This window comes from Berghia stephanieae, chromosome 3, assembly GCF_034508935.2.
Source record: "Berghia stephanieae isolate SIO BIC M18660-M18661 chromosome 3, UCSD_Bste_1.3, whole genome shotgun sequence".
NCBI classification, from domain to species: domain Eukaryota; kingdom Metazoa; phylum Mollusca; class Gastropoda; order Nudibranchia; family Aeolidiidae; genus Berghia; species Berghia stephanieae.
The window spans coordinates 46,108,824-46,124,193 of NC_088362.1; the positions used below are offsets into that span (position 1 = coordinate 46,108,824).

The following is a 15,370-nucleotide window of genomic DNA, read 5'->3' on the forward strand; positions in this document are numbered from 1 at the left end:
AGTAGTTATGCCACATTTGATTCGATACGTAACCTATTCCTTATCATTTAAATATACGGTTTCAATTATTTGGAACCAGAAAGGTAAAAGGTGTGACGTCACGCCTGTTTTTCCCTACAATGGCCACGAAAAAAAAACCCCATAAAGATTGAATCCCTTTCCTCCTCTCTTTCTAGGCGTGTTTGACCCTACCTGATACCGTACCGACAAACTTCCACCATTCCAATTCTTGTTCGGCGTCAAGAAGGATCACAGCTATGAAAGATCACATTCTGTCATCAATGCATTTTGTCAAAAAGATGAATGGATGGATCCTCAGGTATGAATCTGAGGAAAATTTTATTGGTTTTAATTTGAAACTCTTCCAAATCGGCTTCAACAGTCGTGACGTCACTTCCCTCATAATGACGCATAGTAACTTAGTAACTCGTTCTAAACTATCGGAACAATGGCGGACGCCCTTGTGAAATACTTCTCCGACGAGCTTAAAAGTGTATCCAGAGGAGAAAAGCATTATAAATATGATCATGTTTTGACTTTTATACATTCTGATCACACGACATGTGAAAAAGTTCAAGCCAGAATGAAGAATAAAAAGTACCGATTTTCTTTGTTTATAACCAAGCTACTCGTTGCTGGGCAGACGTGACATCAGACTATTGAATCCTATTCAATCAAAAACTACGAGAACGTCTCTATAGGTGCTATCTAGGAGTTTAAATCGTGCGCATATTTCTTCTTCGTTTTTCTAAATAGTGCTGCTCGAAACGCGAAGAAATAAATATAATGCGAAATTGAATGTAAGCTTCAATTTGATAAACGAAAACAGATAATGCGGATGTTTCGAGTTTCCCCTTTCTCAACAGAACAGGATGAAGTAAACACTACAGACGAATGAGATAATTGGGAGATAATCTATTAAATTAAAGGTTACTTAAGGTTACTGAACCCAGTCGAAATTTTAGATCTGCTAATTTAAATATCCTAAGGGAACCCCCAAAATCGTTAGTTTTTCATGAGAAATCCTTTGACCACCATGCCCCCCGACTGTGGAACTCCATCAGTATTGAAACTAAAAATGGTGAAAATCCACTTATCTTTAGAAAACGGTTAAAACTGAGCTTTTCTGTAGAGCATATAATTTGGACTCTTAATATGTACTTTATTATAATATATTATGTTATCATCGAATTTATGTGGTTTTTAACATGCCAATTCTATATTTGTATATCATACATGATGTGTTGATGTAAAGCGCCAGTGAGCAATTCTAAATTGGAACTAGGCGCTATATAAATTCATTATATCATTATTATTATAATAATTATAATTATAATTATAATTATAATTATAATAATAATAATAATTTTAATAATTATATATTATATATTATTATATTAATTATTATTATTATTATTATTATTATTATTACTTTCAAGTTCACATTGATATCTATTCTTTTTCTTTTTAACTATCTACATAAATTGGAATTAATTATATGATTGTGTCGTTAAATTATTTTACATATTACCTTTTTGACTTGTCCAAAACACAAGGAAGCGGTAAAGACGCAAAATAAACGACAAGAAAAAATAAAGATGATGATGATGATGATGATGATGATGATGATGATGATGATGATGATAATAATAATAATAATAATAAAATAATGTAATTTATTTTATAACATCTATCCCTTACAATATAGCTCTAGGAACACAATAATACATGGCATGCAATATACATTAATAAAATATATTATTTAAAAATAAATATTTTAAAAAATTACTCCATCACATTATAAACAACATTTAAAAGTTGAGAATACGGAATTATTATAAAATTGTCTATTAGGGTAGACATGTTCTATGAGTTGACACTACAAAAATGATGGAATTAAACCTATGGCATTTTATGAAGATTGTATAGCCAATCTTTTTCTACCTCATTTTATTATTAAAAAGCTCAATTGGCACTTTATGCATACCATCTAAATATAACAGAAAGAGATGATTATTTCATTTTCTTTTAAAAGCTTCAGAATTAGGAAAGTTAGAGCGCAGATTGAATTCACAGAATTCGACTCTATTGCAGCATAAAGTAAATCTCATGTCTATTAATTTTTTGTTACCTCTTTTGTGGTGCGCAAAAGATGTCGATCACACAATCTTAAATTACGAGATGGAATATAATCATTAAAAAATCCCCCAAAAAACATCAGATAGAAAAGAGAATAATCGTTTTTAGAGTTAAAACGTAGCATTGGAATTTTATAATCCATTTTAACTTTATTAGGCAACCAGTGAAGCTCATAAAACATTGTGGCTATGTGTTCTCTTTTTTTTTTCTTCTTTAAAAAATAATTCGTGCGGTTTGGTTATGTGAAAACTGTAGTTTCTTTAAAATATTATCAGATAGATTAAAAAGTATTGAATTTCAATTGTCAAGTCTAGAAAATATAAAAGAAGAGACTAATGTTTAAACGGACGTTTGGGATAAACTATTTGAAAATTGGGCAATTCTTCGTAATTCAAGAGAACGAAGTTTTACAAAGATAAGATACACATTCTTTCATAGACTGATTAAAATCAAACTAAATGCCAGGGTTACGGGCTTTATCCGAAAAAGGAATTATTTCATTTTGATGATGATGATGATGATGATGATGATGATGATGATGATGATGAAAATAATAATAATATTAATAATTGCAATAGTGATAATAATAATAATAATAATAATAATAATAATAATAATAATAATAATAATAATAATAATAATAATAATAATAATAATAATAATGATAATAATAATATAATAATTATATAAATAGTGATAATACTAATGATGATAATAATAATGATAATAATAATGATAATAATAATAAAAATAATAATAATAATAATAATAACAATAATGTTACAATATTATTATTATTATTACTATTATTATTATGACTATTATTATTATTATTATTATTATTATTATTATATTATTATTATTATTATTATTATTATTATTATTATTGTTGTTATTATTATCACTATTATTATTATTATTATTATTATTATTATTATTATTATTATTATTATTATTATTATTATTATTATTATTATTGTTATTATTATCATTATTATTATTATTATTTGCATTGCTGTATTATTGATTTTACTTACTTTAATTTGTTGATTGGAAATCTTTTAAACATGTATGAGTTATATTGGCAATTGCCTAAAATAAAACTTTGAATTGAGTATAATTATGTGAACATGTATTTCAATCGACACTCACAATGATTTTAAGTAATTAACTCCATTTGTTCATGTAGCAAATTCTAGCAACTCCTCCCCCCCTCCCCCCCCCGCCCCCGCCTCCTCCACCCTTTACCTTGGATGTAAAACTGATCAAAACTTCTCTCCCCATCAATACACCCACTGAGTCTATATAAACTTATCAAAGAAACATACCTGTAAATATTATGACCCAAGGTGTAAATGACTCGATAAAGACTTTCACATTAACATTCAGCATAGTGGAAAGTCTGCGTACCCGACGTCCACGTTTCCGGTTTAAAACGCATCGTAAATCTTAAAGATCGCAGAATATTGATTAAAAGATTGTATATTATGGTCATTGTAAAATTGATCTAGGTACATTAAAAAATCTTGTTGTCTTGCATCAGATGGATAAAAATGTTAACGAACTGGTTAATTTTCATTGTGGAAAGTAGTCTGGTTTTATATGTAGATGACACACACACACACACACACACACACACACACACACACTCACACAGGCACGCACAAAGATCTAATATTTCATTAATATAGGTTCATGTAGTTTTTTTCATTTATCGATTTACCAACAAATTTACTTATACCATTTTAGGGGAAGTGCAGACAGTTGGTTTGCACCAAAGGCAAAGTTCTCAACTCAAACAGTTGTGAACCTGCTTTGGCCATTATCAAAGGTTTGCCATACAGGTTTCAGATTCTTCTCGTTGCTCAAGGTCATTATAAGAACCAACGTTCAACTTACTATGAATTAAGTAAGGAGGAGGTCAAGACAATAATATACAATCAGGTAAGCTACATTAAGATCACCATTTGAGGAATTCATCTAACGCATATGTTTTAAAATCCAGAACCTGTATATAATTTATAGTTTTTTTCATGTGTGAGTAAGACGTTTAATGTGGTGAGTAAGTAAAGTGTTCCTTGAAATATTATCACCGCTTTCAATCATAATATATAATAAGTGACTCCAATCTGGAATATTACCAGACGACTGGAAACAAGCAAATATCATGGCTATTTATAAAAAGGGCAACATCATCATCATCATCATCGTCATCATCATCATCATCATCATCATCATCATCATCATCATTACCAGCATCAATACTATTATCATTATCAATTTGAAACTTTAAAATTGTTGTATCTATGTTATTTGCCGAGTCCAAAATTTCTCCCACAGGTAAAACAACTGATATTACAAGCCGCAGATCAGTTTCGTATACAATTGGAAGTTGTTTTTAAACCACAATCATTTGGTTCAGAGCCTGATTTTATCACCAGAGGAGACGGAAATAAACGTCAGGATGTGTTTATGTTGCCCGAATCAGTCTGGATAAATGCGTACACAATCGCAAACAAAATGAAATCCAGAGATACAATCGAAACCATGATATTGGACATGTATCGCAGTCCCAGCTTTAATATTTCCATTGGAGATAATTATCATACTTTATACGAAACATATTTTATCTATGATTATAACGAGGAACTGAGAAATAGGAAACCATGTACACTATATTCAAGAGAGATCTGTTTATCCGGAGGTGGCGTGGGAATGGTTTTAGATAACAAAGATAATACTTCTGATGATAAACATAAACCTATTCATATAGTAAGAGATTTTTTAAAGATTGAGTTCATTGATGTACGTCCGCATTTGACTTGCCCATATACCGAACTATCAGTTGAGGAGGTGAAACTAGAGGAGTTTATCGAGGTCTGGCCCATCCCCCATGTCATTAAAATTATGCTCAGTTTTAGAGAGAGTTCACCTATACAAATAACCAAATCTTTTGAAATAAACCAAGTACATCTTAGAAAAGATGGATCGATTCACGTTTGTCATGAACTATTGCTGAAATTAACAACTACACAAAGTAGGAGCTCCAGTGTGTTAAATACTGTCCAATACCTTTTAACAATCATATGCGTTTCGGCGTCATTGTTCTGTATTTTAGCCACCATTATAACATACTCTCTGTTTTCAAGTATTCGAAACGTGGCTGGTTATAACATCCTTGGTTTAAGTTCAAGCCTCTTCGTCGCACAGATGCTTCTCATGGTTGCAAACATTATGTAAGTTATACAAATACATATGATCTTTTAGGTAGATGATACCATGCCTCTCCCTGTGATACCTATCATAGCAATAGTTAATAGGATTCAATAGTCTGATGTCACGTCCGCCCTGCATCGAGCAGTTTGGTTCTAAACAAAGAAAATCGGTACTTTTATTCCTCATGCTAGCTAAAACTTTTTTACATGTCATGTGATCAGAATATATATAAAAGTCAAAGCATGATCAGATTTATAATGTTTTTCCCCTCTGGATACACTTTTATGCTCGTCGGAGAAGTATTTCATAAGGGCATCCGCTATTGTTCCGATAGTTTAGAACCAGTTGCCTATGCTTCATTACGAGGGAAGTGACGCCACGTGACTGTTGAAACCTATTCTAGCCGTTTTATCATTACATAAGGCACTTAACATTCATGCCTTACTCGGCTAATGTGGAAATGTTTACCCGTTTTCGTCATAGGGAATAATATAAGACTATTATTTAAAAAGACAACAACTGATGACTGTTAAAACCAAATTCAGTCAGTTTCTTTCAAGAGGAAGGGGGTATTATTTATTCATATTTATTGGACTACTATACAGGTATACAGATAAGAAAAAAAATTAACGTCAAAGAACATGATTTGGAGTTAAAATTGTATAGGACTCAATCCTTTTTTGACAACGCAACGTATGCGAAAGGGTGCTTCTTTTTTACGAAACCCGCCGAAACCGAGAAAGTTATCGGAAGTAGGCAGCAGTGGGTTCTGAACATGGGACTCAGACCATTTGGGAGTTAACCTGGGACTGGGTTTCAGCGGGTTTCGTAAAAAAGAAATTACTATTTTTACGAAACCCGACAATATCCGACAAATTTATGGGAAGTAGGCAACAGTGGAGAGTGAACCAGAGACTCAGGGCAGTGTACACCAGTGGGGAGTGAACCTGAGACTATGGTTTTCGGCGGGTTTCGTAAAAAGAAAACACCGCTTCTCACAACTGATAAATCTATGGAACTTTGAGTTATGATCTTACTCTCGCCCTCCCATCTCCCCGATACACCTACCTCTCCGAATGTGTTTGGTAGTGTGTTTTATTGAGGCATTTTTTTCCTCTTTAAAGAAAAGCAAGACATTGTTTAAACTATTTGGTTATTCGTGTATCAGATTGTCCGTTTATGAATGGTTTCATATGATTAATAGGCTTCAACAGTCGTGACGTCACTTCCCTCGTAATGACGCATAGTAACTTAGTAACTGGTTTTAAACTATCGGAACAATGGCCCTTATAAAATACTGCTCCGACGAGCTTAAACGTGTATCCAGAGGAGAAAAATATAAACCTGATCGTGTTTTGACTTGTATATAATCTGATCACATGACATGTGAAAAAGTTCTAGCCAGCATGAATAATAAAAAGTACCGATTTTCTTTGTTTAGAACCAAGCTGCTCGTTGCTGGGCTGCCGTGACATCAGACTGTTGAATCCTATTATTTGATTGCCTTTTTGTTTATTAATAATTAGTCTCTTTATATCAGATCTGACTACTACTACTACAAACATTTCGTAGTTCTACGAATTTTTGGCTTCAATCATAGAGCTGTATAAAGATATTAGATTCAATAAGACTTGTTGAAAATTAAGGCTTAGTGCGACAGCACATACATTTAACAATTGGATTCAATAGTCTGATGTCACGTCCGCCCAGCAACAAGCAGCTGGTTCTAAACAAAGAAAATCGGTTCTTTTTCTTTCTTCATCCTGGCTAGAACTTTTTCACGCGTCGTGTGATCAGAATGTATAAAAGTCAAAACATAATCAGATTTATAATGATTTTCTCCTCTGGATACACTTTTATGCTCGTAGGAGAAGTATTTCATCAGGGCGTCCTCCATTGTTCCGATAGTTTAGAACCAGCTACTAAGTTACTATGCGTCATTACGAGGGAAGTGACGTCACAACTATTGAAGCCTATCTGAAGCGTTATAGGTATAACCTTGAAAGGAGAGATTGGTTTAAAACAAAGTAAGCTGCGGTGCCCACTAGTATTTCCACCCTGAAAACTACGAACTTTTACAACAACATGTAGTAAATAAATAGCAATGTAAAATTGAATGTAAGCTTCAATTTAATATACGAAAACAGATGAAATGGACGTTTCGGGTTTCCCCTTTATCAACAAAACAGGATGAATGAAACACTACAGACGAATGAGATAATGAGGCAGTGGCGTTGTTAAGACGAATAAACACAAATTTTGATGGGCAGGAAATAGTATGCTACTTTGTAATGAAGCATGAATTGTAATACAGCCATACCTAATATTTATGAAAGGTGCGCAATTAATTAAGCCAAAAGGGGGGAAGCGGGGAAAATGAAATGAAGCTTAGATACATTCAATTTCGCATTGATATTTATTTCCTCGAGCTCCGAGCAGCAACATTTACAATAGCAAGTTGATAGGCAGGTCTGCTTAAGATACATACATGCAACATTTATTTATCTTTTCATTTCTAACAATTATTAACAGTGTCGGTGCATGACATAATTAGTCGGAAGGTGAACAATTTGGATTTGCATGATTTGTTTTGCATGTCCCGAAAGAATATGCTCACCAAAGCATTTTAATCTTTATTTGAAGTAAATCGGGTGATTTTTCACGAAGTTATATGGTCAGATGTTAGGAAAGGTATCGAGCAACTTTTCTCAAATTACATACTTTTTCAACTTGAGTATCTGTAAAAAAAATTTAGAAGTGAAATTAAGCTTTGATATTTCCCGAAGATGTACAAGAAGGGTTGATTTAATCATTTATGACAAGAACTCATTTTGGATTTTTTAAAATTGAGCTTCTAACTAAACTTTGCATATCTCAGTTCAAACCTTTTCACCATTCGATTGATTATGACATTCACTGTAACCATCTATATGTATTAAGTACAAACGCAAGTTCTGTCCACAGCCCCGGCCCCAGCGTGTTGTGTACCGTCATGGGCGTCATCACGCACTACTTCTGGCTTGTCATGTTTATATGGACGTTCCTGTGTTGTTTTCAGATGCTGCGTGTGTTCACGGCAATCCAAGCCCGGTCCATGTAAGTCAACAAGATAATATTAATGCTGTGCGTTTAGAAAAAAAAATACAACATATAGTCTTGTGCGGCTATGTGGTCTAGTGGTATCACACTCGCTTTCGGATCGGAAGGTCCTGGGTTCGAACCTCGCGCTCAGCGCATAGTTGAGTCCTTGAAAAAGGCTCTTTACTCACATTCTCTCACCGTACTCAGGTGTAAAATGAGTACCTGGCCGTTAACAGCGTTGTCTTTGTCCGAAAAATTGTAATATCGCCTAACAGGCGTTATGTCCCGTCCTACGTGTTAAATGTTGCTGTTGACCAGCGACCCCTTGTAAAGAGGTTTGAGCACATTTATTGGATATTGCGCTATATTAAAAAAAAGCTCATTTAAAAAATGAAGGCTCATTTAAATATAGTCTGATTTATACAATTTAGTGAGATCTACTCCTAAAAATTTCTGGTTAAAACAACAACAAAGAGCTGAGTGACGTCGATTTCGTTCCTTCTATTGATGTTATACGTTTTGTTTTTTAAAAAAAACCTCACATATCCGCCAGCCGAATAAAACGTACCAACATTCAAAACTACATTTAACATTAAACCTTTATAGATAGTTCGAAGATGACGTCACTCAGGTCTTTGTTGTTGTTTTTTTTTGCCATCCGCGTTTATGAGTAATGCTCCCTGAACTGTATTAACCTGACTATAAACGTTCATGGATACACACAGTTTTGTGTGTTGGTCCGTTATACTTCCGGATGGCAATGTTATGAGCTTCTTAGCCAAACACATACTACCTATACATTCATTTTTACATCGCGGTTATTCCCAGTTTTACCATGGCCAATGTTTTTCACAATGCTAAATTATTTCAGGTCATTTGGACTATAGTTTCAGTTTATACAGTACACGTTGCCTGTGAGACTCCAATCTTACAATAATCATCATTGCTGATATCAAAACAGGAGGGGCGATTCGAATCCCGGTCTGAGCGACCCATAGTTGATTCCTTGGAAAAAACTTCTTTGCCCACTAGGTGTAAAATGAGTACATGACTGTTAACAGCGTTGTCTCTGTTGGAAAAAAAATGTACTTTCGCCTAACAGGCGTCACGTCTCGGCCTAAATGTTAAGTTTTGCTGTTGGCTAGGGGCCCCTAGAACATTTGGTGGATATTACACTATATATATAAAGCATAATATTGTTTGTATATTTTTTCAAGTTATTCTTAATCCAGGTTTATAAAAAAAACCCGAAAAACAACGGAACTTTTGCGTGGGCGAATCAATGTAACTTTGGTACCAGCAAATTTGGCAGTGTGCACCTGATTCTCATTTGTGTGAATAAAGGCAAGCGGTACATGAACAGAAAGAAAAATGTGTCGTCTTCTTAAATATATAATATACCCAGTACCACTTGATAAATATAATAATAATAAAAAAACAAACAGCCTAGTTTCCTTTGTAAATGACTATATGAGAGGAGAAAATCGACAATATTTATAAACTACACTTTTAATTTCCTGAAATAGATTTTTTAAGAAATTCAATCCTGATTTAGAATTTTCTTTTAGCCGTTTAACCCGAATGGTATGTAAATTACTTGGCCATGTTTAGGGACTTTGGATCATCGCTATCCCTAACCTCTGTCTCCAGGTCCAGTCGCAAGCTTGATGTCGCGAAGTCAATGGCTATGAACACGGCCGTGTCTCTCTTGGTGCCTGCTTTGTTTATCATTGTTGTCATAGTAACCAATGTTATTATGTACGGCAAGTCTCGGGTCGGATATGGTTATTACACTTGTAGTACGGACAATGGTGAGTAGTTCTCAGTCATTTCTCCTTCTATGCGGCAGTATGGTCTAGTTGTATGGCGCTCGCCTTCGAATCGGTAGGTCATATATTCGAATCCCCCTCTGAGTGGCGCATAATTGAGTTCTTGAAAAAGAGCTCTTTACTCACATTCTCTCACCGTACTCAGGTGTAAAATGAATCTCTGGCTGTTCACAACATTGTCTCTGCCGGAAAATAAAATTATAATAACGCCCAACAGGCGTCCTGTCTCGTCCTATATGCTAAGTACTACTGTAGGCTATGGACCCCTTGTAAAGCGCTTTCAGCACGTTTAGTCGATATTGCGCTGAATAAATGCCCTGCCTAGTTTATATTTCTTCAACTTCATATCCAGTTTTGCGGTCTATCTATAAGACCTTCACCTTGTGATATGTAGATCGTGGGTTTGAGTCCGATGTGGGTGGTGCAAAGTTTAGTCCTTGGGAAATATTTTGTTATTCTTTTTTCTTACCATACCCAGGTATAAATGGGTACGTGGCGGTAAGAGTACTGTCCCTGTCTCTTAAAGTAAAAAAAAAAAAGATCCATCTTGGATTAACTAAGACGAATTCCATGTCAGTGGTGTGGTTATGCTGGTTGATTATTTATCAAAGTGTGAGGCTATGTGGTCTTGTTGTATAACACTCGCTTTCGGATCGGAAGGTCCTGGGTTCGAACCTCGCTCGGCGCATAGTTGAGTCCTTGGAAAAGGCTCTTTACTCATATTCTTTCACCGTACTCAGGTGTAAAATGAGGACCTGGTTGTTAACAGTGTTGTCTCTGTCCGAAAATTTGTAATATCGCCTAGTAGGCGCCATGTCCCGTCCTAAATGTTAAGTGTAGCTGTTGGCTAGGGACCCCTAGTAAAGCGCTTTGAGCACGTTTAGTGGATATTGCGCTATAAAAAGCTCAATTTCTTTCTTCTTTCTTCTTCAAAGTTTCACTGTTTTCGTAAATATTATTGTTTGTTATATTTTGACATGACATTTATTTGGTACGTCACTGCTTTATGGTTTAACAGGAAAGAATCGATTTAAAGTGACTGGTAATTTTTTTTTTAAGTTCGGGCATTTTCGCCTGGAATTTCAAATGTAACGATTTTATCTGAGATTCCAATGTAATCAGTATTGTTTTCTTACTCGTTCGTTTAATGAATCATTGATGATATTTCTAAATTACTTTAAACTGTTTATATCAGAAGATTTTAGAGGACACATTCCCAATTTAAGCCTTAAGCCATATAGGGAATGAGATTAGAGGAAGAGTAGGTTCCCTTGATTGGACGTCACCTTACAGAGAGAACGTCAAAATGGTTTTGCGCATGCGTCTCTCTCGTCCTCGTCGCTTTCGGTGAAGTGTCTCATGCCTCACAACCAACATGACGTTCTCTCTCTAATTACTTTTCGTGACTTCCAATCAAGGGACGCTACTCTTCCGCTAATCTCATTCCCTATTACGTAATTTTATGTATTTTATATTATGTTATGTTTTTGTTATGCTATGTTTTGACAACGCTTTTATGTGCGTGGTGAGATATTATCACTCTTTTAAAAAATAGCAAGATATAGATCTACGGCTATGTGGTCTTGTGGTATGACACTCACTTTCGGATCGGAAGGTCCTGGGTTCGAGTCTCGCTCGGCGCATAGTTGAGTCCTTGGAGAAAGCTCTTTACTCATATTCTCTCACCGTACTCAGGTGTTAAATGAGTACCTGGCCGTTAACAGCGTTCTGTCCGAAAAAAAATTGTAACATCGCCTAACAGGCGAAATTTAAATGTTGCTGTTGGCCAGGGGCCGCTTGTAAAGCGCTTTGAGCACATTTAGTGGATATTGCCCTATATAAAAGCTCATTTTAAAAAAAAAACAACAAAAAAACAAAACAACAAAAAAAAAAAAACAAAAAAAAACAAGTGTGTATGAAAGGTGCCATACAAAGCAAGAAAGGAAAACAGTAGAAAAAAAAAAACATCTCGAAAAATCAGTCTACCTCGACTGGGGATCGAACCCCAGACCTTCTTCTTCTTCTTCTTCTTCTTCTTTTTCGTTCCTCTGATGGACATCTATGGCTGCAGTCCGATATCTGCTATGAAGTCTGTGGTCCGCTTTAGGTCCTCAGCCTCACCATAGAGCTTTATGTTGAGTGTTGTAGGGGTGACCCAGTGGTTCGAACGTTGCACGTTGTATAATGGGCAATCCATAAGCACATGTAAAGTGGTTTCATGGTCGGTTCCACATGGGCAAAAAGGGGTTGTTCCAATACCTAGCTTTGTAAACACATGTCCTCTTAATCTAGTGTGTCCTGTTCGGAGGCGGAATAGGGTGACTTGGCTACTTCGCTGAATGGCATGGATTGGATCCTGCTTGATGTGTTCCAGGTGTGTGTCATTCCTTTCTTTGTCTATTTTTAGCTTTATTATTTTCTTTTGCTGATGGTAAGTGATTGACGACTTCGGTTGTTCCTTTTGGGCTCCTTCTTTGGCCATTACGGTAATCAGAGGGTCTGGGCTTCGATCTCTGTCGAGGTAGACTGATTTTTTGGGATGTTTTTTTTTCTTCTGTTTTTCTTTCTTGCTTTGTCTGGCACCTTGCATACACACTTGTTCAGATCGTTATCTTACACTGGTGTCTGCTCCTTAATTTAATTTCTTAATTTGATATTTAAAAAAAAAACAGTGTTCAGATAAGTGGAATGGTCCATGCTCATCATCATCATCATCAAGTGCCAGGCCTGTTGTAGACATCATGTCCCTCCAACGATATCTGTCCTCAGATCTTCTCAATAGCTCGATTCCTGTTCTGCCTCCACCAATCCATCCGTCCAGATTGTCAATATAATCTATCCTCTGTCCCCCTCTTCTTTTCTTCCCAGCAACTTTACCCGTAAGTACAATCTTTTCAATTCTCATGCTCATACCATGGTCTAAATCTTTTTTTTTTCTACCACATCAACAGTATTCACTATCTACGGACCTCTTCTTTTCATCCTCACCTGCAACATTATCTTCTTTATCATCGTCGTCGTCAAAATCTGGAAAGCCCGGGCAATGCAAGACACTGCCGAGATGAAGAGAGATTTTATCAGCTACATCAAACTGTCTACCTTGACTGGAATGTTTTGGATACTGGTAATTCTGGGAGAAGTCTTCATGAATGATATTATAAGGTACATATCGACACATGTAGTAGTAGTAGTAGTAGTAGTAGTAGTAGTAGTAGTAGTAGTAGTAGTAGTAGTAGTAGTAGTAGTAGTAGTAGTAGCGTATGGCTACACCTCCAAATGTATTTCGTCAACCCAGCTTCTAAAGTCTTCCTCCGTCCTAAGGATGGTTTTGTAGCCACCTTCAAGTTTAGTGACTGGACAGTGGATGACGATGTGATTGCTGATCTCTGGGGCTGCCTGACATTTCTGGCAGGTATCACTGTTTCCAAGTTTCCATCTGCACATATTTGATGCAGTACTGCCATGTCCAGTTAAGAGGCGGTTTGAGGAAATCCAGTATTTCCTGGCGTTATTGAATACAGGCACTCTTTTGGTTGGATCTTTAATTCGACACATGAGAGTAGTTCTTCAGAGCAGAGGCCCTCTAGGTCATGAAGTTTAAGTTCGGCTATGTGTTCATGTGGTATGACAATTGCTTTCGGATCGGAAGGTCCTGGGTTCGACCCTCACTCGGCACATATTTGAGTCCTTGAAAAAGGCTCTTTACTCACATTCTCTCACCGTACTAAGGTGTAAAATTAAATGAATACCTGGCCGGTTATAGCGTTGTCTGTCAGAAAAATTTCAATATCGCCTAACAGGCGTCATGTGTCGTTCTACCTGTTATGTGTTGCTGTTGGTCAGGGACCCCTTGTAAAGCGCTTTGAGCACATTTAGTGGATATTGCGCTAAATAACAGCTCAATTTAATTTAAATGCGGCTATGTGGTCCGCGTGCATTAGGCGTGTGACCTGTTGGTCAAGGGTTCAACTCGCACTGTTATTAGTGCCAAATTGAGTCCTTATAAAAGGCTCTTTACTCAATTTTTCATCAAAACTCAAGTGCGAAAAGATTACTGAGAGGAAACAGTGATGTTTCAGTTGGATGGAACAAAAGATAACAGCACCTTACAGGCGTCAGCCTATATAGTAAGTGTTGCTTTTGGTTTCGGTCTCTTGTAACATTTAAGTGGAGCAATTATTGACTTTCTGCCAATTATTATTGCATTTCCACTGTACAATTTTATAATTTTTTTGTCAAAGTAATTACGTTATAAAATTCTTATAATTGGAATAGTGATTTACTTACAGCCTCGTCCAAATAGCGGTTCACAAAATTCATTTACAATTGCAAAAACATTTAAGAATTAAACCTACATTTTAAAAAAAAAATGACTAACTGACCTAGGTGACCTTATCTTTGAAGAATGGCCCTCAAAAAGAATCACCCCCCCCCCCCCCCCTCCACCGTCAAAAACTCGTCGGATATTACATACGCGTCTTTGAACATTTTCCATGGGTATAACCTGACAATCACATAAAGGATTCCAAAATACCAGTTCGAAATTATAAAACACTTCTTTACAATACTTTCATGAAGTATTGCAATTGTATTAATACAAAAACACCTAGATAAATATTTCCTTTATTGGTAAATGTTGAAATTTGTAAAACAAAATCAAGTCGTTGATCACAGATATTATCGAATCTCTTTCGGAATATATTCAATATTAAGTGTTTGATTCATCAACGTTTACTTTGTATGAATGCATTGGGTTGGAACTCACAGTGTGCAAGACTTTATATTTTGATATATTATTGCAAGTTAGCGGAACTGTTCTGCAATTCACAATTAGATTACAAATAATTTTGTAAGATTAATTGATTCAATATCGAGGCATAAATCTATGTATCATCAGCAAAAAAATGCATTTAGAATCAATATTATCAAGCACAAGTAGAGATAATAAACAAAAGAGTACTCAAAACACTTTCCTGTTGAATTCTAGATGAAAGTAATGAAAAAAAATGAATATAACAGCTTAAATAAAGAACAAAATACCAAACACGAAATATTTAGGGGACCCTTCTTCACCAACCAATAAAACCAATAAAAACTTTATCACA

General features: G+C 35.4%; 1 protein-coding gene across 1 annotated transcript in view; it reads left to right on the forward strand.

Moving 5' to 3' along the window:
* The first annotated feature begins 76 nt into the window (after window positions 1-76).
* LOC144969555 (uncharacterized) overlaps window positions 77-15,370 on the forward strand; it is a 17,151-nt gene continuing 1,857 nt past the window's right edge. The window contains exons 1-6 of the mRNA XM_078908697.1: window positions 77-319; window positions 3,889-4,083; window positions 4,480-5,375; window positions 8,320-8,451; window positions 10,087-10,247; window positions 13,217-13,427. Coding sequence (XP_078764823.1) covers window positions 308-319; window positions 3,889-4,083; window positions 4,480-5,375; window positions 8,320-8,451; window positions 10,087-10,247; window positions 13,217-13,427 — 1,607 coding nt within the window. The 5' untranslated portion in view covers window positions 77-307. The remainder of the gene's footprint in view (window positions 320-3,888; window positions 4,084-4,479; window positions 5,376-8,319; window positions 8,452-10,086; window positions 10,248-13,216; window positions 13,428-15,370) is intronic.